Source organism: Haemaphysalis longicornis, unplaced genomic scaffold (assembly GCF_048455015.1).
Source record: "Haemaphysalis longicornis isolate Haplotype H1 unplaced genomic scaffold, Haemaphysalis longicornis Haplotype H1 scaffold_9, whole genome shotgun sequence".
Taxonomy (NCBI): Eukaryota; Metazoa; Arthropoda; class Arachnida; order Ixodida; family Ixodidae; genus Haemaphysalis; species Haemaphysalis longicornis.
Genome location: NW_027526460.1, coordinates 163573197 through 163595478, shown reverse-complemented (window position 1 = coordinate 163595478; position 22282 = coordinate 163573197). Strand labels below are relative to the sequence as shown.

At 48.7% G+C, this 22282-nt stretch overlaps 1 protein-coding gene across 1 annotated transcript in view; it reads left to right on the top strand.

Moving 5' to 3' along the window:
* The window catches only part of LOC144151612 (uncharacterized), a 58488-nt gene that overhangs the window by 21517 nt on the left and 14689 nt on the right, over window positions 1-22282 (top strand). The window contains exon 4 of the mRNA XM_077682725.1: window positions 11481-11625. Within this exon, the coding sequence (XP_077538851.1) occupies window positions 11481-11625 (145 nt within the window). The remainder of the gene's footprint in view (window positions 1-11480; window positions 11626-22282) is intronic.

The following is a 22282-nucleotide window of genomic DNA, read 5'->3' as shown; positions in this document are numbered from 1 at the left end:
ACCCATGGCTTTAGGAGCTTCGCCCCTAAAAAAAAAATCGCGCCAATCCACCCCGTGAATCTGGTTAGAAAGCAAAGCTGTAAACGGCACCCATAACGATTATCCATGCGACGTCAATTTAATTCACTCACATCGCTCTACAAATAGTAAAACCAAAGAGAAGTGAAATGCTCTTAACCACACCATTTATTACTTCAAAGAGATATTCTTGGTAAGGTTAAATCAATGCATGATGCATGAACGGTGTTTGGTTGAGTTGTATTGGTGTAGCACAAGAGTGGAACCTTTTTTATAAAATAAAGTAAGCTCCAACCCGGTGTTAGACGATCTGACTTCTCCGTCTCTGCGCCGCGGACGGAGGCGACGAGATTTGCGGCAGAGAAGGAGGAGGAGGAGGAAGAAATACTTCTGTTCAGATTTCTGAATGGCCCAGAGTGCAGCCCTGGGGAATGATTCCTTCTTCTGTGGGGCCCATATGCAGTCCGCGCGGCCTGTGTTCCGTCCACCCGCAGAAGCTGGGTAGGTAGAGAGGGCCTGGACAGCAGCATCTCCCATTGCTCTTGTTGGGTAGTTGACGGAAGGAGAGGGGGGTGTTCAGGGGTAAAGTCTCACACTCCGATTACGGGGCGGAGTGTTCCTACTTCTGAGCAAAATTTACATTCAGCGTCGTAGCAATTCGGATGCATTATGTGAAGACGCGTAGGCTGTGGGAAGGAGCCCGTATTGTATGAGTCCTAGGGTAGTTTGTTGTTCTCTGGAAAGGTCAGGGTAAGGCGAAGGTACGGTCTGTCTCAGAAGGCGATAATGCTGGGTTAGCTCCCTGAACGTGACAAGTGGGTGACTGTCCTCGTGCAGCTCCATAACACGGGAGGTAAAGCGCAGGCTTGTCGGGTGGGCATATTTGTTGTCCTCCATTGAAGCGTGAGGGTGTGTCCAGATGAGCTGAATGGAACCGTTTGGTGAGTGGTTTTTAGCACGCGCAGTGCAGGTAAGGACACCCAACCCGACTGGTAATTCCAGTAGGCTTGCTGGAAATCGGTGACTACCCTCTGAACCCCTGGTTGAGTGAGAGCCAAAGTGATGGCTGCCTCTTCTGCTGCCGTCATTTCGTGGGTCCTAAGCGAGGTACACGCAAGGAGGTTGGTTCTGGAGGTAGCCACAATGATGGCGTATTGCTGCCCTTGATATTTGGAGGCGTCTATGTCACCCTCTGAACCCCTGGTTGAGTGAGAGCCAAAGTGATGGCTGCCTCTTCTGCTGCCGTCATTTCGTGGGTCCTAAGCGAGGTACACGCAAGGAGGTTGGTTCTGGAGGTAGCCACGATGATGGCGTATTGCTGCCCTTGATATTTGGAGGCGTCTATGTCGATAACTGCATGATCCCCACCGAGGGTGGTGTTTAGCGCTTGAGCCCGTGCTTTTCAGTGACCCTCGTCATGTGAGGGGTTCATATTTCTAAGCAAAGGGAACATCTTTAGTTTTAGTCGCCAAGAGTCTGGGAGTACGTCAAGCGGAGTGACATTCTGGACTGCCTAGCCAATCTGGTGAAGCATGCGGTTACCCACCGCAGTTCTGAGTCGGACCTTCTGGTTTGAAAGATGGCCTTCTCTCAGCGCTCTTCCACGGTGTTGTGGAGCCCCGTGCTAAGCAGCCTCTGTGTGGACGCACTCATGAGAAGACCAATGGCCTGCTCGACCGCCTTTCCAATCATTATATAAAGCATCGCTATGTCTTCCTTGTCGAGAAGAAGGCATGGGATTGACGTAAGTGACTCTCGAGAGGACAAAATTTAATCGATAGGTACGGGATTCCTTTAGGCCTCGCCTCTTGGTGGCAACTCGCCTGATCATGTGTATGATTTGATTAATGCTGTTTTTGAGGCGCTGCAAGGAGACGTCACTCTTGGTGTTAGCCTCGAGATGTTGGTGTTGGTGTTAGCCTCGGTGTTAGCCTCGGGCTTGGAGTGATGGCCTGGCCATGAAGGAGTATTTGAATGTATTCCTTGATTTGGCGTCAGAACAGAAGACAAGGAGCTGTGATTTTTTACGTGAACACTGGAGGCCACAGGCTTTAGCACATTGGCGTACTACAAGTGAGATGCCATGCATTGGTGTGAGCTTCCTTTAATTTTTGGAACTCTTAGCACGTGAGCAAGGTGCGCACAGGGCCGCTAGACTAGCGTGAGTGGTCACGTGACACTTTCACGTGGAATTCAGCGAGAACGCAGGGGGTAAACCCGTAGATGTGCTTGGTGAGTACACAACCTGTCTTCCCCGTGTTCGCGTGGGCTCATAGCTAAATCGGTAAGACAACGGGCTCTCGCTTTGCTATCTGTTAGTTCCAGGTTCGATTCCCGGCAGTGCAGTAGATTCTTTTATTTGTTCGCTGGAGTTTTCTGGTGACACCAACGGTCGCGAAAGAACCCTTGGGGGGTAGAGGTAAAAAGCTTTGCTTTAAAACGGAATTTGGGTGTATTGCGGAGGGACTCACGCAGTCCGAAGTGTCTTACCCCTTTTTTTCTGCGGACCCCCATCTATGAACGACAGCCCTGTGCAATGCTATGTAAACTATTACTTGTAAATAAACTTGGCTGTTTTGAAGTATACCGTCGTTTGTTTGCCGCATGCCGTCGACCATAAGCTAGTAATCTTACCTTGAATCATCGACTGAACGACCCCCCCCCCCCTCCCCCTTTTGATCAAATCCTTCAATTTAAACTCGTGTCACCGAAGTGCGCAAGAGCTGGAAATAATGTTTTCAAGTGCAAATAAATCTGACCGAAAAAAGTAGTTTGCATGCGTTTGTATAGTCGCTGGGAATTCAAGGCGTGGTTCAATGGTATCTCATATCGCAATATAGTTTTTGAACATTAAATGTATGTGTCGGTGCCTCGAACTTGAAAAAAAATTGCGAAGCTGGATTTTCAGAGCAATTGCGAAATGGCAAATATGCCGCATACGGCAAACGAAGTTTCATAAAGCAATGCAGTACAGACCTAAACACAGCAGTATTTGTCAGAACCTTAGCATGTAAGGTTAGCATCAATAATGTTTCGAGTCCGTGATATTCTCGGGAGGCCGTAATTTAGCATCTATCCTCAAAACCGACAGAGGTTGTGTTTTGTCTTATTTTCTTCGACTGCACAGTGATTTTTTTCTGCTTCATTTTCTGCTTCGATATATCACGCGGAAGTTGGGGGGGGGGGTTGTAAAAAAAAAGCTACAAGCCCGAGATAATCACCGGCGCGCCAGCTCTGTCAGCGGAGCCGCGTTGCCGCCGATTGCGCCTGCGCGCCGTTTCCACTGAAGGTGTGTTGACCAGCAGGCAGCAAAACGGCAGCCCGGTTCCCCTGGCATCAATTTATCGGAGCGTGAGACAACCGCGAAGACGCGAGCGATAGCGGCATGTGTGCTGTACTGCTAGGCCGCGCCTGCGCTGTGCGCGGTCTCGACAGCAGGCGCCACGCAACCAGACGGCGCAGCGATTAGTTTTGGCCACCGCTCCCGTGGTCCGTTTACTTCAGCTCACGGCTGTACAAAGGTAATAGGACGATAGAAGTATATCAACCAGGAATCTACCTTGTAACAATTGCAAAGGCACTGCCGCGCATCGCCGGCCTACCAAACTACATGCAGCTGAGATAACCGAAAAATTCAGTTGAGAATCGTTCGGTTGCAAGTCTCCTACGCACTGCACACCGTGTATCACTTCCCGAAAATCTACTTGACAGGGGTCCGTGCGTACGACGCGACGGCGCGTTCACGATATCTGCACTTCAGTAGGCGCGTCGTGATCACGACCGGAGCAAAAGCTTGACGCGCTATTAGACGCACTTGGGAGTAGAAATTAAATGGCATATTTACATCGTCGCAGCTATCACAACTCGCAGCATCCTTTTCGAGTTCCGTAAGACCACAGCACAGCAAAGCGAAGCAGCAATCTTCGCAATCGGACGACAAGGCAGGCGCTGCCTTTCTTCCATGGCTGGCGGGTGGAGGGCGGCCCGTTGCTAGGACGCCGTTGCTAGCGCGACTTCCAATGGCAGCCGAAAACACGTCACTTTCTCCACACTTTTGCCAATGAGCGGGGATAGCTGGGGGCCTCTCCTAAGCTTTTTTTCCTCCATGAACGGCTTTGTCGCCTTCTTTAGCGACGGTTCTGGTGCGCTTCGAGTCCATTGCGCGCTTCCTTCGCACGGCTTGATTAACTTGTTCCAGAGCACCTCCTGGGGAACCCGGACCCGACGGAATAAAGTGGCCTCGCACGGCAAAGATACCTTGAGGATTGGTTTGCAGGGCGGGAAAACAAAATGCAGAGACCACATTCAGACATCTGGCCGCTAGAAGACGCTACCTTTTGCGCACTGATTACCTCGAAAGGGACTCCCTTTTCTAAATTAGTGAATACGAATTCTGTTGCGTTTTAACAAGCATTGCAAAAGGCGAAAGGAGCAACTGGTTCTGATCAATAGCAATTTTAAAAGTTCCCTCAGCAATCTCGCAATTCTCAAACTTACTATTACTATTTAAAATCGGTATAAATGGGAATCACTAAGCTCACATGTCGAATTGCTTCGGTGTCTGCGCTTGTGTCGCGCAATAGTGTAGCCTCAAGCTTGCACATCAGGATGGCTAAGTTCCGCTATCTCACCGTTCGAAAGACGCCCCTCTCCGTTTTTTTCTCACTTCCGACTCATGGCCGGGCTACTGCGGCGGCGGCGTACGCGCCGCTCTAGCCCGTCCGTGGCCGACGCTCATGCGTTCGGGACGCCTCCCCAGCGAATTCTAGGTAACGGCTGGCAGAATCTCTGCTTTCGTTCTTTGTAGAGCCACGTGTGTGAATTCAAGTGACGTCGCATGGACAATTGTTGTGGGTGTCGTTTAAAGCTTTGCTTTCCAACAACGTTCGCAGCGTGGATTGGACCCAATTTTTTGCATTATTTTTTTTGTTTCCTTGAAAAGATTGTCGAAGAGTATCGAAGAGTATCGCTTACGCTCACGGTCGGGCAGTATTGTACAATCTCCGTGTGATGAACGCAGCATTGCGCTCGGCGGCTTGTTGACGTATTAGCACGCACTAGGTATTGGACACGCCCACTCGAGCAATAACGAAAACATAATTTGACAGCGCGTAAAAATAAGAAAAAGGAATAAAACTGGCAATTACGAAGTGAGAAAAACTTTAAAAAGGGCTCATTAAAAAAACCCGAAGAATTCCCGTAAAATTTAACCAAGGGTTATCTCATCCAGTCCGCTGAAGTTAATGATAAAAAATAATGAAAATTGGAAAATTTTGGAAACGTTAGAATCAAGAAACCAATACAGCGCACTGAAGTAACCAAAAAAAAGAAAAAAAAATGAAGGAAACTCACAATAAGGCTGAACACTTGAAGGTATCGAAGCCGTGTGCAACCTTCACGACCATAACGACGGTTTAAGTTGTGGGGATCGCGACTTTCACGCGAACCCCTTTCTGGCTAGCTTCCCATCACGGCCGGCATTGCACAATCGCCTCGCTCGCGCGGTGGGAGCCATACTCCCGGGAGGGCGCCAGCGACCGGAGGGTTCGTTGTCGCCAGGGTGGAAGCGTTGACCCTTTTCCCCTCTGCCTTACCTGAGAACCAGTTCTTCCTAGGGTGCCTGGATGCGCGCACCCGCCTCCCCGTTCAGGGTGGAGACAACCGCGTCGTCTGCTACGGCGGCCGCCATGCTCATGCCCACTCCGTGCGGCGCGCGTGTGTCGAGTGGTATGTCGGAAGCGATGCCGGAAACAGGTTATTATGCAGCCCTAAAGATTCATGTTGCATAAGAAGTTAAGAAGATGATGAAGGCGAAAAGAAGAGGTCAGTGAGTGACGAGGCGGTATACGTTATTGCGGTCACAACGTTTCGATCGCAGTGCAGGTTTTTATTGCTATCAAGTGTCAATTGCCACAGTCATTTCGCAGATCTCAGACCAACGACCAGAAACTAGAGAAAGAAGCGATGAAATAACTTTAACAAATGAAAGTAACAATAAACACTTGTATGAAAGAAACATTAAAAGAGTGATACAAATGAAACGAAAGTGCGTGAATTCTGGCGATACGCCTTAAAATGAAATCGTGTCCTTCAAGAAGGCTGCCCGGCGACGGCATTGCGTCGATCGCAGCTGCATGACCATCAGTGGTTACGTCGTGCTGATATCCATGTAGATTAGAGACGAGAGTGGTCCCAGTCATTTCCTTTGGAGGCTTTCTGTGACGAGGCAAAGCTGCAAAACCAAAGGAGAGCATCAAACTGCATCCCATAAACAACATTAGGCATGCCGCGACTGGCTTTCTTAATGCCTTTACACTTCTGTGTCTGAAGACCCGCATGCTACCTTTGTTGCACATTTAAAACGCCTGTAGTCCTCTACAGAGAGACGAAACGTCATTTTTGGGCAAGGTCACAAACTTCTTCGTGCCCGGCGCCCTATTTCCTAGTTTACATCAGCAAAAACAGCGTAAGAACGCCGCCCCTCCCCCTTCCCCCAGAGAGCTGTGATCCAATGTCACCTCCGACACCGTCCAAGAAAAACTTATAGCCTTACGTTCGTTATATTTAAACGCAAAAACAAATGGCAAGGTTTCTCCACCACAACTCTAACATCTAGAAACAAAACAAAGTTCGACCTGCTTTTTTCGTGCCCATTACGGTTAAACTGTATTGGAATTATAAGCGCCGCTATCAACACGAAAAAATTTGACTTCATTGTGTGGCCGTGTACGCATGCAGTGCTGAGAATGCAGTGGCGAATAATGCTAAATTATGTGTACAAGCACGCCGAAAAAAGGAACTAATAGCTTACGTCTGAAGGAAAACGCTGTAAGCACGGTATTTGGCTATAGCTTTTCCCACCCATCCGCCCTGTTTCCTCTTCAAAATGAGGCTGCGGGTTCATGGAAGGTCGTAAATGTATTTCCTCTGCGAGATATCACCAGTGTTCGCACGCCAACGTTGCTGTGCTTCATACGTTCCTAATTATTTTCCGAATGTGTTGTTACGAACTTTACTGCAACTGCGACATTTAAAACCGTACTATTGTGATTAGCAAGCTATTTCGCAGATGCGAGTGACGTCCAAGAAACTTGAATGAACATTGGTTATACTATGGGGTGCCAGAACATTATCTGGTAACCTGTGGGCACTCGTTTCAGCACAGCTTTCTTCTAGTTAAGCTGCCGCGTCCGGAACGTCGAAATAAACGACTCGTATTCATTTTTTCGCAGCACCGAAAAGCTGAAAAACACTTACAAACGCGCAAAACGCCGTATCACAAATAACACAGACGCGCACATAGCTTTTGATAGCGTGACGGAGACGGTGGAGATGCTTTTTTTTAACAATTTGACGTTACTGCTACTAATTTGTGTAATTTGTAATCTACTTGGCGGCCCAATAATTACTATTAGAAAAGATTATCCGCAATCAACTTCGATCATCACTCCCGCTTAATAAAATTCACGCGGAAAAATAACTATTCCCAGGAAGCGCCGCCGTGGTGGAGGACGCGTCTAGTGGGGAGGGAATGGGTCTGTAATTGTCGCCATAATCTGTCCAAGGGTGAAGGAAGAGACGTGTGAGGGGGCGGTAGTTATAGCCGCTGTAGGCGGTAGTGTGTGGTAATGTCGCACATCTCGCAACCAACGACATTCACCTCCAGATTTATCATCAACTACTAAAAGCACTCCCGGATCAAGACACGTCGGCGATCGTTACCATAGATCTAACGAAAGCTTTTGATCGGATCTCCCACTCAGCTATTTTGTCCTCATTAAACAACTTGAAAGTAGGCGCAAATCTCTTCAATCTTGTTCAATCCTTTTTGTCTGAGCGTGGGTGCAGTCTACGAGCTCGCTCGGAAGCGTCTCTTTGTGGCGCGTTCCCCACGTCCGGACCAGCGCGCCGAAACGTCCGCGCCGCGCTACCGCATCGCCAAGACCAGAGGCCGTCCTCTCGTCATGCTACATCCCACCAGACCTCGCCGAAACGTGGCGCTAGTACTCAGGAAGAACTAGGGTGCCTGGATGTGCGCTCCCGCCTCCCCGTTCAGGGTGGTGCCATTCTTTGACGGAGCCGATGCCGCCAGAACTGGTTTGCTCTCGACGCCGCCGCCATGTTCATGCCCAGCTAGCGCGCCGGCCGGTGCTGGTTAGCGTGAAGTTGGTGCCTGCGAGCGTAGTTTGTCGGTTGTCGTCGGCACAAAATGCCCTGCTGCTGCGTGCCGCAGTGCAGTAACCACTCCAGGAATGGTTGGCGGTAGTTTCAGTTCCCAAGGGATCCAAAAAGAAGAATTCTATGGACTGCAAGAATCAAGCGGGAAAAGTGGCAGCCTACGAACACCTCATGCTCATGCAGTGTCCCCGCCCAAACTGCCCGGCATGTGGCGCTCGAGATACCACGTCACACGCCATTTGGGAATGCCCCTCTTTACCCCCGCTCCGTTTGTCCAACCCTCCCAGTACCTGGCTGGAGGTGACCGGGAGCTCCTCGCCCGAGCTACAGCTCCTCACCGCCACCAGCGCTCAGGATTACCTAGCACGCCCACCTCACCTGAGGGACACTCGCTAGGACTGAGCCTCGTCAGAAATAAAGTTATTCTCTCTCTCTCTCTCTCTGCACCCACGCTCGCACGCGCGGCGCCCCGCTGCTCCGGTATTCCATCGGTGAGTCGAACCATCTCGATCTCGGGCGTTGTTTAGTGCCTCGCTCCCAATGTTACCGTTATGGCCTACGATTAGTCTGTAGGCAGTGTATTTGATTTGCGCTTTGCAATAAATGCTGCCATTGGCGTTTTGCCCTTGTCACCTCCTGCCTTTGTCTGCCTCCGCAAACAACGGACCCGTCCGCAGCCGGCGCTCGCAAGGCATGTTTGTTGAGCGCGCATGGCTGCGGGGTGGGAAATACGTAGTGTGTGAAATGGAGAATCCCACGAAGTCCACGATTGTAGCCGATTTGCTTCTTCTTCGCTTCCGCAACGACCTTTACTCCATCATTGTTTATATAAGTGTGAGCTTACTTCATTTTTTTGGGTGCGATAATCATTGGACATAACCTTGGAGGGGCGTACGCTATGACGTGCCTTTCTCGGTCCGAGCAAGTGTTGCCACGATTACGGTGAACGCTGGAGTTTTTTTTCGTGCCAATCACCGTCAATCTCCCTAAGTGGGTATGCTTGGCTGGACAAACGTGCGCCGGGGACGGTGGGCGGTCGTCGCATTTTCTTGAGTTTTTTAACTGCGGGCAGGAAAAATTACGATTTGCTAAACAGCTTGGCTGTTAAAAGTGGTCGGGGTAAAATGGGTCCGAAGAGATGAGATATGAAGCAAGAACATAACCAAAAGACAAATAACAGCTATAAGTGCTACGCACAGTACGACAGCTTTCGTGGGTATAAAGAGCTTCAGCTCCACTGTTTTCCTTCTCGAGTTAGGGCGTCTGTAAACCAATACGAAAGGCCGACTGCTTTCTGCGGTACTGGAAGCTGGATTCTTTAAACTTAGATTGCATGACTTGCAATTTTCTAAAGTGTGGAATGACATGGCGAATGAAGCGTAATGCAAGAAACTAGCAGCCGGGTTAGCCGCCTCTAACAAAGTTCTCGAGAAGGTCTGTCGGGCCGTCGGAGGACCGCGGCTGGTGATTGCGGTGCAGCAGCTCCCCCTCCGGGAAATGGGCCTTGTCCATTGATGGCCTTCGAACACGCTGGGCCGCTGTGGTGAAGAGTTGTGGCGTGCCGGTGGAGAGGGCCACTCTGGTTGGGGCTGGAGGTGACCCACTGGCGCCTCTGTTGGCTGTATTTCTCGATCGGATTTCGATAGTTGTGGAAGGGGCATGCGTACGGGTAAGGCTAGTCGCGGAGGTCTCGGTTTTCGGGGTTTCGTCCGACGCTGCGAGTGGGCACAAGGTCGCGTCTCCAAGGGTGAAATGTTACTCCGCGCAGCATGTCACGACTCATGACGCATCCGCACCTCCACGTCTATTGCCGGCATTCCTCACCGATTATGAGTATGCTGCTAATGACGTCATGTTGTACTTACGCACGTGCCCGAAAAGCGTTACTTAAAATCGGTCAAACATCAAACTCTAGACACGCCCTGTAAGTATATGGAGAAGCTGCTAAATTGAAATCAAGCGTTGGATGTATACGCTCTGAAAACCAAATTGCAAACAAAAAACAGCCAGTGCGGCCTATGTTGCCGTTGTGTTATCCTGTCACTCGTAAAAGACATTAATTTTTAGTTGTTGAATGAAAATGCACAGTTATGTATTTTCATCGGCTTGAATTTCACCCGTCCGTTTTTCTTGCGCCTTTGCTTTGCACCAGTTTTAGCTATGTTTAGCGATGCCTGGTTTGTTCAGCGCCAGCAGTAGCACACTTGGTGTCTATTAATGTTGTTACGCATCCAAACACAAAAAATTGGCCGCGTATCTGCTCCTTTCGTTGCAAATGTCCTCAAAAGACGATAGTCTTTGTAGACATTTGCTAAGGAAATGCCCCCCTCTGCTTTCCCGCTCACCTCACATGCTGTTCCGTCGCGCTCATCCCAAGGTAAACACACTAAGGGTTTGTTCAAGGCGATTTGAATTTACCGCGTTGCACTGCTACAGGCCTGGTTCCTCGATGCCAGCGCTGCAGTACGGCGGAGACGCGCGTGAATCGAGGCGGCCGACCTGAAGGTTTATAGAACCGCGTGGCCGTGCTACTGTAGCCAAGCAGAACGTGGAACCTAGCTAGTGGAACCTTTCGTTGCTGTTGCCGCGTGATTTTTCATATGCCGCCAGTGTGTGGCGCGGGCAACAGCAGGCGGTGGTTGGTTTTCTGCAGTAGATGTAGAATATTATTTGCTATAAAAAACCAAGCATTCATGAATTTTTTAATAAAGGAACACTGTAAATATCCCCTGTGTATCTATTTTAGGTCTTATGTTTGCGTAATGTCTTGTTCATGTTCAACAAAGTTGACAAATATGAAGGCTGTGAGTGTATGACTATTGCACAGTATACATTTTACTTTTGCCGGGTGGCTGAATCGAGTCACAGACAGACAGACATACAGACAGACCAAAATTTCTGGGTTTAGGTAGCCCGAGAAAGACAATCGTCTCTAATATCCCCGATTGGTCGGGCGATTTCTAATCCCCGCTGTAAATTCGGGCAGCCTTCACGAAGGATGGTATTGTTGGAAAGCTTGTGGTACGCGATGACCATTGATGGCGTGTATTGGAGGAAGAGGCGGGTGGTTGTAGTAAGCGTACCGTGCCGGGACGGCAGGTGCTGGCGTGATGGGATACGTGGAGTACTGTGATCATCGATGACCGCAAACACATGGATGGGAGGCAAGACCAGACATTTTTCATTGCCTTTATACTAAGCAACCTTCTCGGTTGTTGATGGTTGTCGTTATCAAAAGCAGCAATCTGCAGCTGCTCTTTATATTCGGAATTCGTCTTGCGCAGTTTGTGAACATGAAGACCCGGGAAACTGTCGGACCAATGGAGCACGGGGAAATCGCCTTCCGCAGTCCGGCGATGATGCGCGGATACTACAAGCGGCCCGAGGAAACGGCGCAGGTCGTCGACTCCGATGGCTGGTGCCTCACGGGTGAGTAGCTTGTGCGGCAGTGTTATGGTCACAAGCCTGTGCCTTACACTGTGTTCCACCGGGTTTTCAGCAGGCCAAAAGAAGTTCAGCAGGCCAAAAGAAGGCCAAAAGAAAGGAGCCTGATTCTGTAGTACGGCGTACTCTACACAGTAGGCGCTGTAGCCCGCTGCAATTTGATTGTTTAGTGAGGGAATGGTGGAAACTGTGTCTTTGACTTCTGCCCAGATAAATTCCTGCATTTCACAAAAGTTACCCGACAGGCTGGAAGAAATACCTTAAAACTAGACATGAAATATAGGTGCACTTAAAGCCAGCGCAGAGGCGACTATGAAACGTGTATGATAGGAAAATAAATAAAAACCGCTCTCATCTCAAAGACCATAACATAAGATTGCTAGGTATCCTGTAAACTAAAAAAATTACTTTTGCCCATAAAGACTACGGGATGCTTTCTATCGACTGGAGGCATATCTGGGTATATATAACCGGTGCAATGACGTTTTTCTATACCTTTATCCATCTTAATGACGCTGTGCCCAATTAAAGTGCCCAATTAAGGTATCCACGTACGGACTGAGTGGAATTAACGTTTTTGCATAATCGCTGCAATCAAATTTTACCACATTCTCCCCTTTACCACACTGGCGCTGCACTTTGATCGATGTAGGGTACATGACCTATAGATATGCCGATATGCTTGCAACCGAACTTCAACTAGCCACACTGCACCTCAGTTGACTGCACCTCAGATTAGACTGGAAATAGGCAAGATTTAGCTGCATAATTACTTTATTTGAACACAAACAAACACGACCAACAGAACCAAACTTCGAACTTGGCACTGTTTCTTTACTTCATTAGAAGGTACATTGAAAAAGTTCTAAGGCCAAACTACGTATGAAGTCAGGTTACCAGCGTATAGTCAGGGCGTGTGAGTAGTTGCGGTGGTCCGCAGTCGTGCGTGTTTGCGTCCCCTAGCTAAAGTCGCGACGCATGAGGTCGCTTAAGACAACTCGCGGGGGAAAAGCTTCAGCGCCCCGTCGAATGAATGGTGTGGTTACTGTGCATCGCTTCTCCGCAAATCGAGGACGGAGCCGTACTTCCCTACGGTGACCTGGTGCTTCCAGAGGCGAGTCCAGCCTTGCAGATGCGCGCTCGCTGTGGCTCCGCATGCCGGCCTCAACTGCGCAAAATCACCCTTCGCGGCATGCGAAAGACTGGCATCTTTGATGGGCGCACAAGGGGAGCCGAACGGGGTCATGTACTGCGAATGCACTTAAACAAACCTCAACAATTCCCAGCCAACCATGCTTCAGAAAGGGTGCAGAATTAACCCACGAGAATTTTTACGTGATAGAATAACTGTACATAGAAAGGAGATTATCGGGAGTTTCAGCACAGCGTTACCGTATTTACGTTATCGTTTACCGCGCTACCGAAAACAATAGTTTCCGTTTAACGCTGAAGACAATAGAACATGTTTTAACTGGCCGTTAGCGGTTTCCGTAGACATTAGTTTCACACATTAGTCAGACATTAGTCAGTCAATAGTTAGACTGACGGATTAGTTTCAAACAAATCACAGAAAACTGTGTTGTTCAAACCTGCTCGCTTACGTATAAAATAGCTTGAATAGCTTGACATTTTAGAGTAGACGGTCACAATACAATAATTTTCTTTTCTAATAATTGTATACATCGCCTGTACAGCTTTAAAAACTTCATGTCGATGTCGCCATATAGTGGATTAACAGCGCTTTGCGAGCTCAGAAACTTAACTGAAATATTTGAGGCGAGAGAGGCTTAGCAGCAGCAGGGGCGGCCATAACCCTCGCTTCTCTGATAAATTTGGTCGTGCCCATGTGATGCATTTTTCAGAATCATTTACCAACCTTCACTGGTTATACAAAATCGACGAAGATTACGTTATTGATTTTATCAAGCAGTAGGCGCCGAGGGTAGAGTTTTTGCTGTAATCAAGACTCGAGGGTTTACTTAACGCTACCATCATGGCGGCGACGGTAAAACCTGTCCCGGTAAGTTACCGTCACGGTAACTCTCACGCACGTGCAGTCGACTCTGAGCGAGTACGATCGGGTGTACGAACGGTAAGCACAATAGTGGTGTGGACCATCGGTATTTCACGTAGTTCGAACAGATTACGTTAAAACGTCGAGCTCCTTTTAGTAAAATAAGGCAGTTTTAGCATATCGTTACCGTGTTTACGTTACCGTTTACCGTGTTTGCGGGAGTAGACTGCGCAGCGCGAGAGTTACCGCGAACGGTAACTTACCGGCACAGGCTTCACCGTCGCCAGCGCTTCCGGTAACACGGTAAACGGTAACGCAAACACGGTAACGATATGCTAAAACTGCCTATACATTGTTGGGAAAGTTAGGGGATACGGCGAAAATTGACGCATCGCACGCATAGGTGGGGATAGACGTAAAGCGAAACTTTCATCGCAGCATACCTTAGTGGAAAAGAACTTCAATAGAATCGACAGTTGGGCTAGTTGGTGTTGAGACATCGTTAAGTAGCGCTTGAAACAGGACGAAAGCAGACAAGACACGCACTACAGTGCTAACTCGCAACCGTTTTTGTTACGAATAAACACAAATATATATACTCAGAATGAACACGTGCCCAGGTCAGCCCCCTGAAAGTGTGGTTTGATAAACACAAGATTAAAATGGTTACAGGATTAAGGTTCCATAAACACAATATTACAATGCTCACATAAAACAAACAACCTACAAAACACCTAAGTTAATGCACTCGATAAGAAAAGAAATTATTTTTCATGTAATGCCACCGACGCGGCTGACACAGTTTTCATCGTTCTTCCTTTTATAGAAAGCTTCAGTTATCTCTCGTGTCAATTGGTGATTGTGCCGCCACAACACGCTTGTGTTCTTAAACAGTGGACAATATTGCACTTGGTTCTTATCTGTGTGGGTCGCGCAATGCCGAGTGATGTGTGCAAGAGGGTTGTTCTGGAGTGACCTCCGGTGCTCCCATGAGTCGAACATTGATGAATCTGCCCGATCGGCCAATATATACATTATCACGTGATAATGGCAATGAGTACACAATTCCCGGGTTGCACGGGGCAAATGGCGAAGCATGCTTAACATTGCAAAAGCCGCCATACTGCTGTCCTGACATCTTTTCTACCAATATACAGAGCCTGCCAAGTTTATTCGGAGCAGAAAAAAGTACTTTAACGCCTTAACGTCAGGCAACATTCTTCAATCCATGTGATAAACGGTGCATGGGCGGGATCACCGTGGTTTTCACTTTTTCTGCCGTAAGACCATCTATCCTGGATTCTGCTTTCTCACCCACCACCTTTATTGACTTCTGGGCAGCCTTGTGCATTATGTGCTCCGGGAAGCCGGCAGCGTCAGGCCTGGTGATCTGCGCCTGGAAACGGTTCCCAGTTTTATGCGAACAAAAGTGAAAAACCGCATACCTTAACACAGAAAAGGCGATTGCACTTTTTACCAGTTTAGAGTGTCCTGAATTGAAATTAAAAAGTGGTTTCGCTGATTCCCAGCAGACATGTCCCGGTTTCAAATACAAGCGCACATCAAGGAATTGTAGGCATCCCTTTGTCGGAAGCTCACACGTGAATTTAAGCCCAAGACTGTACTCTTTAAATAATTTCAACACATCAACCTCTCGGCGTGACACTTTGCAGTTCTCCACAAAGACAACAAAATCATCAACGTATCTTTGACGGCTAATCCACACAGGTTATCCTGTATGTCTCTCAATTGCACTGGGAAAAATATTGCTAACAGGAGCCACTATTGAACCAATACATATCGCGGTGTTCTGCAAATGTAAGGCCCCATCCCATGCTGCAAAGGTAGACTTTAAGTAAAAAGACAGAATTTCGAGACATACAGACAGACAAATATTTTTGTTTGGGATGGCTCGAGACCGCAGGGTTATAAGAGGGGGTTGTAATGTCGGGCCATGGCGGCCTCACAAACCAAGTGCCACAATGCGGCCAACGTAGCTTGGTGCCAATCACATGGTCTGATCCAGTCCTACTAGGAGAAGACCCAGGCGGGACGATATTTTGCGCGAAGCCGATCTAGTGCACCGCAGTCCCAAACGAGGTGGAGGATTGTAAGGGTCACGTCTGTTTTGCAGGCGAAGCATCGGACTGGTCTAGGAAACGCAGCGGCGGACCCACCATTAGAGAGGTTTCCATGGTGGGGTGTAGGATGGGGTGGGTAATTTCGCCATCGAGGAACCATGTCGTCTGTATAAGCGTACCCCGACCGCACCCGGTTGAGGAACACCTGAGCACCTCGGGGTACACCAGGGGGTGTGGGGTCGTGGCATGGGGGAATAGTAGCTGCTAACTCCTTCCTCCTTCGAAAACGTCGACGGCGGCGCTCCACATGTGGATCAGTAAGCAGCGTCATTGGCCTTACGGGCAGCATGAACTGGGAACGGTGTAAAGAAGCCTCGCTCGCAAGTCCATGAGCCTTCTCGCTTTTTGGGTGTCCTTGATGTCCAGTAACCCAGCGTCCCGTTACCAGTACCCCAGAGTCAGCCCTGAGTTCCTCGCAGATCTGCTTGATAGCGTGCGCGGTACTGTTTTGCCTCGGTGGACCATTGAGGCATTTCAGTGCCTCAGTGCAGTCAGTCAATATTTTCATCCGGTCGTAACGCCGTTCTGGGTGATCGGTGACAACCCGGCGTGCAAGGTGAGTACCTTCCGTTATAGCTAAAAGCTGAAGTTCCCTAATATCGGGGTCGGCGTCCAGCGAAATAAGTCGAATATTTTGGTGGTCATCGGGGTTGGACACAGCGGCCACTGCCGCTATAGAGGACTCGGCCCGCAATGACGCGTCCATGCAAATCTCAAGTGTTGTACTGCTCCGAGAAGTAGCACCGGCTACAACCAGCGAGGTCCGCTGCAACGTCTGCCTCCGACGCTGAGTTTTAGATGGTGCAGGTAGTGCAGATGATGCAGATGGTGATGATGCAGATTATGCAGATGGTGACGGTGCAGAACACGCTGTAACAAGCGTGTCCTCCCATGGCGGGATATGCTTCATATGCGGGATATGCGGTGTAATGTGTAACGTGTAATTACACGAACAGTTACTGGAGTGCCTAGACTATGCAGACCTACGTGCTTTGTTGTAGCGGAAGGGTGGAACGTAACAGGCACTGGCATTTTAGCTCTGACAACGAAGATGAGAAACACCTTGTTGGCAGCTGTTTAGTGGAAGCGGTGAAAGTAGGTGTACGGATTCTTGGGCAAGTTGGTGAGGCGATTTTGACGAATTCATAGCACGAAGAACGAGGACAAGAAAGAGGACACCCAACAGAGCGCTATTTCCAACTAGTTTTATTTCACATACACGCACATATAAGTATGTATAGTGCTCACTGATTGAAACGCGACACTGCGAGCGCGTGGCCTGTGGTACATGGAGCGCCGCCCGTGGACGCCCGTGGAAGCTAGGTGTTGCATTGTGGTATACCACGAGGATGAGAGCGTTTTAACCGTAGGCTTGCTGCTTCCGGTTGCCAATAAGTGGGGTTCGGTTCCCCGCAGCGACAGCGGTGCGCTGCGAGCCTGGAGCGCAGGAGCGCGTTTGTGCGCCGTTGGTAGCCGCCCGGCGGTCCGCGCAGCCAATTTCGCGACATCGTCTGCTCGCGTGCTCTTCTTACACGTGCCCTTCCGATGCGGCACAGATAATGTGCATGTAAGGCACGGTCACGCTTATATGAATAAAACGAGCGTCTGCACGAAGGAACAGCCAACTTTATTCCATGGTATGAACTAAAAAAAGAGGTGAGCCGATGAAGTACTAACGCACCGCAACACACGCGAACGTGCCTGCAAAGGCGTCCTTCCCTTTTTTGAGTATACATCCTGGAATAAAGTTTGCTGTTCCTTCGTACAGAAGTTTCTGTTATTCAGATGAGCGTGACTGTGCATTACATGAACATTACTGTGTCGCATTGGAAGGGCACGCGTAACAAGCGCGCGCGCACACGATGTCGCGAAATCAGCTACGCGCACAGCCGGGCTACTACCGTCGGTACAAACGCGTTCCAGCACTCAAGGTTCGCAGCGCCCCGCTGTCGCTGCGGGGAACCTGAGTCAAGCTCATTGGCAACCGGAAGCAGTAAGCCTACGGTCAACACGCTCTCATCCTCACGTATACCACAATGCAACACCTTGCTTGCACGGGCGTCCTCAGGCGGCGCTGCATGTACCGCCGGCCACGAGCTCGCAGTGTCGCGTTTCAATCCGTGAGCACTGTACATCCTACCCGCAATCACTTCCCGCTCTCACCGCCAATGCCGACGTGTTGCAGCCATGCGCAGAAACGTTGCCTCCTTATCTGACAAACTTAGTCACGGCCGCTCACACAGGACAACCCCGCTTTAATAATCAAATCTGCCTCTATTATTTCTCTTACCTTTTGTTCCATTTGTTTTGAACGTACCACACATTGCTCAAACCGCGGCACTGTGTTGTGTGTCCTCTTTCTTCTTCTCGTTCTTTGCGCTATGAATTCGTCGAGAAAGTTCGTGGTCGCGCGTGTGTGACGGATGTGACTTGTGTGTACATATAATAAGTGGCTTTCAATAAATACTACTTTGTAGCGGCGCTGTCTAATATTACGGTGCTTTGTAGCCACTTGTGAACATTTTAATGAGTTGCTTTCACAGTTTAAAAGATGGCGCTAGGGAGATGGAGATGGAGATGGAGATGGCGAGATGGAGATGTCCTCGAACAACGCTCCGTGCCGGTGCGCGCCGTCGTGGGGCACTGTGCACTGCGCTGGTTTTGGGGGCAACCCTGGTGCAAGCTTATCGAGGATGCTAATGCGCCTCGCGCATGCGCAACACGGCTCTCCAGGAGCCATGCGAAACTGCTCAACTCTTTCTCTCTCTTTCTCTCTAACCTTATGGGAATCTCTCTCTCTCTCTTTCTCTCTCTCTCTCTCTCTATGTCTCTCTCTCCCTCTCTAACACACACACACACACACCTTTTGTGAACCTTTTATTTTGTTCTTGTTAACCTTTTGTGAACCTTTTGTTCACAGATTTTCGATGTACACAGTGCTGCGCGTCTCTCTCTGTCTCTCTCTCTCACCTTTTGTGAACCGTTTATTTGGTTCTTGTTGACCTTTTGTGAACCTTTTGTTCACAGATGTTTCGATTTATACGGTGCTGTGCCGTGAGCTTGGACGCAGGACGCCGGACAAGCCTCGGCCTGAAGGTGCTTTGCCCCCTAAGAAAACGCCATAACTGAACGTGCAGGTTCAGGCAAAGAGCAAGTTGGTGCACAGTTAGTAAGACGGCGGATAAACAGCGGAAATGCGAGAAATAGCCCGTGACGTTAACAGCAACAACAAATAGAACACCTACCGCTGTAATGACGTAATTAAAGCGGTGCATAATTAGGGAAATTGAAGGAAGCGCGGTTGGTTTTCCGGCAACTTTTAAAGAAATTTGCGACCTTACCGCTTTTAGTGCACATGTAATGCACATGTAGTGCACATCAGGTATTCGTGGCAGTGTAATGCAAGCGTCACGCTGGTTTATTTGAACTGCTGGAAGCCTGCTGCAGGGCCCCGCTCCCGAAGCGTTATTTGTACATTTTGGCTTTGGTCAGTGACCAGCCAACGATTTCAGGCCCTTATAACTGCGATTGGCAAGTTTGAGACCGTCACACTGAATTCCTTAACTTCTTTCGCGATCTTTTGCACGAGCTGTTTCTCAGTTCGCTGGTAAACGCATTTACTCCCCGTTTTGACTACCTATGGAAAGTTGCTCTTACTCTTCCGTCATCACTGTCTGCATCGTCCTATACCCACCAATGAAACTTGACAGGCTTACCATCGTTTTGCTCTGCGTTTGCCTATCTGCCCCCAGCAATTTATAGAACTATCTACCGTGTGTCACTCTTTCCCAACCGCCTGCTAACCTTGCATATCTTTGAGTGCATTAGAGTAGCTGTTACCTTCCATTGTCTTTCCTCATTCGCTAACCTGGTATATCACTCTGCTTTTTTGAATAGGGTGCGTAGCATTCATCCTTCTGGAAGAGGGTGATTCCTACTATCTTGTGGTAGACATGTTGAACCCCGAGTGTTTTATGGGCGAAACCCCTTAGGGGCTCGGGCTGTTGGCGTCTCCTGTCGTTGTCCCCACTGCCGTCTTGTTATGTAGTTACCGTAGTAAAGCACCGGGACATTCGTTTACGCCTCGCGCTAAAACGTAACGCGTACTAAAAAAACATCGGGACACTCGGTTGCATTTCGCGCTGGAACGCATCGTATCGCGTACTAAAGAAGCACCGGTACAATCGTTCACGCCTCGGGCTAAATGCTTCGTGCTTCAAATACACGAGACTTTTACAGCAAAGCTCTCTACATCTATCCCCAACGGTTTCATCTCCGTTGGAAAAAACGCCAAGGCGCCAAGAATACACTTATACACCGCATGGTTCGCGCCTCCCCAGGTTTCGCGTTCGTGGAGATGGCCCGGGATTTTGCTAGGTGCACAGTTACATTTTGTTCAATGTTCCAAGCCGTTCGTGTATTGCCTAGGCAATAAGAGCTTGCTTCGGCACTGTTTTTCTTGCTCTAACTTCCGCTAAACTGCCTGCGGCTGTCGCGTAGGACCTTGGATCATTATTGCGTTCAATGTCTCGGCAAACTGCTGGCTAGCGCATTGTTGCCTAATTCTATTCTGCCTAAATGCCACAAATCTGAACAGTGACGTCGCGCACCTTCTTGGGGTCAAGCCCCTTAGGGCTCGGGTTGTCGTCGTCTCCTGCCGTGGTCTCCTGTATTCTATAGCATGGTACTAAAACACCGGGACACTTGTTTTCCAAGGCCTCGCGCTAGCTAGCTAGCTAGCTAGCTAGCTAGATAGGTAGATAGATAGGTAGATAGATAGATAGATAGATAGATAGATAGATAGATAGATAGATAGATAGATAGATAGATAGATAGATGGATGGATGGATGGATGGATGGATGGATGGATGGATGGATGGATGAATGGGTGGGTGGGTGGGTGGGTGGATGGATGGATGGATGGATGGATGGATTGATTGAATGATTGATGGATGGATTGATGGATTTATGGATTGATTGATGGATTGATGGATTGATTGATGGATTGATTGATGGATTGATTGATGGATTGATGGATTGATTGATGGATTGATTGATGGATTGATTGATTGATGGATGGATTGATGGATAGATTGATGGTTGATGGATTGATTGATGGATTGATTGATTGATTGATTGATGGATAGATTGATGGATGGATTGATGGATTGATTGATGGATTGATTGATGGATTGATTGATTGATGGATTGATTGATTGATTGATGGATTGATTGATTGATTGATGGATTGATTGATGGATTGATTGATTGGTTGATTGATTGATTGATTGATGGATTGATTGATGGATTGATTGATGGATTGATGGATTGATTGATGGATGGATTGATTGATTGATTGATTGAGAGAGAGAGAGAGAGAGAGAGAGAGAGAGAGAGAGAGAGAGAGAGAAATAACTTTTATTTGCACCCTTCTAAAATGACGAGGCAGAGGGCATTAGCCCAGACCCCCGTTCATCCTCCTAACCGTCGGCCGGTATCACTTGGGATTCGGCCGCGACCAGGGTGAGACCGATGACTTTGCGTTGCTCTTCTGCTTTGTGGTTGAATAATAAGGTATCCCAAAATTTCTGTTTGGGTCGTTATAAAAAAAGCATGTACAGGCCATGGACTAGGTCTGCAGTGCTATTGAAGTGAGTGCATCTAGGATTAAAGGCGTCCACAAGGCTGTTACTGTACAGCTGAGGGTTGGAAACACCAACACATAACTTCCTGTTTTTTGCTGAGCTGTTTATCCCCCACTGGATAGGCCTTGCGACTGAGCTTATAATGAAAAATTATTTCCTGAAATGCCCTGAGTTCATCACCTGAAGACAGGTGTTCCTCGCATGAAGGCGGTGAGTCAGCGCGATCGACCGGCAAGTGAGACCTGGGGTGGTCATGCGCCTTCTTGTTCCCCCGCAGGCCATGGTGGGCCGGGCACCATATCAGTGAGATTTGCTCTTCTGGTACTTGACCTTCTCTGAGAATTTTGGCGGCTGCAGCAGAGACCCAGCCCATATCAAAATTCCTAATGGCTGCCTTAGAATCACTAACAACCACACTTATGCCTGAGTTGCACTTGTGTTTTTGGAGGTGGAGCACGAGACCGGGTCTCCACTTTCACGGACCACTCCCGCTGTGTTTGTGGTCTTGTTAGTATCGTGTGCGGCAGCATTCGTGTAGAGCACATCAGACCTCCCTCCAAATCTATTAGCCTGCAAGGCCATAGCCCCATTTTTTTTTCTGACATCGTGAAACACCTGGTGCATCAGCGATATTATCATGAGTCTATTCCTAGTTGGCCTAGGTATGCTTGGAGCGCTGAGAGGGTTCGAACCCCCCCAGGCGTTCCATGATTTTACTTTGTTTTACTTCTTAAAAATCTTTTATAGTGTTGGAGAGACCTAGTCTTAGACGCTTTACAGTAGGGGTATTCGGAGGAAGACCTAGTGCGGTTTTGGTCCCTTTCCTGAGTATGATTTCAATG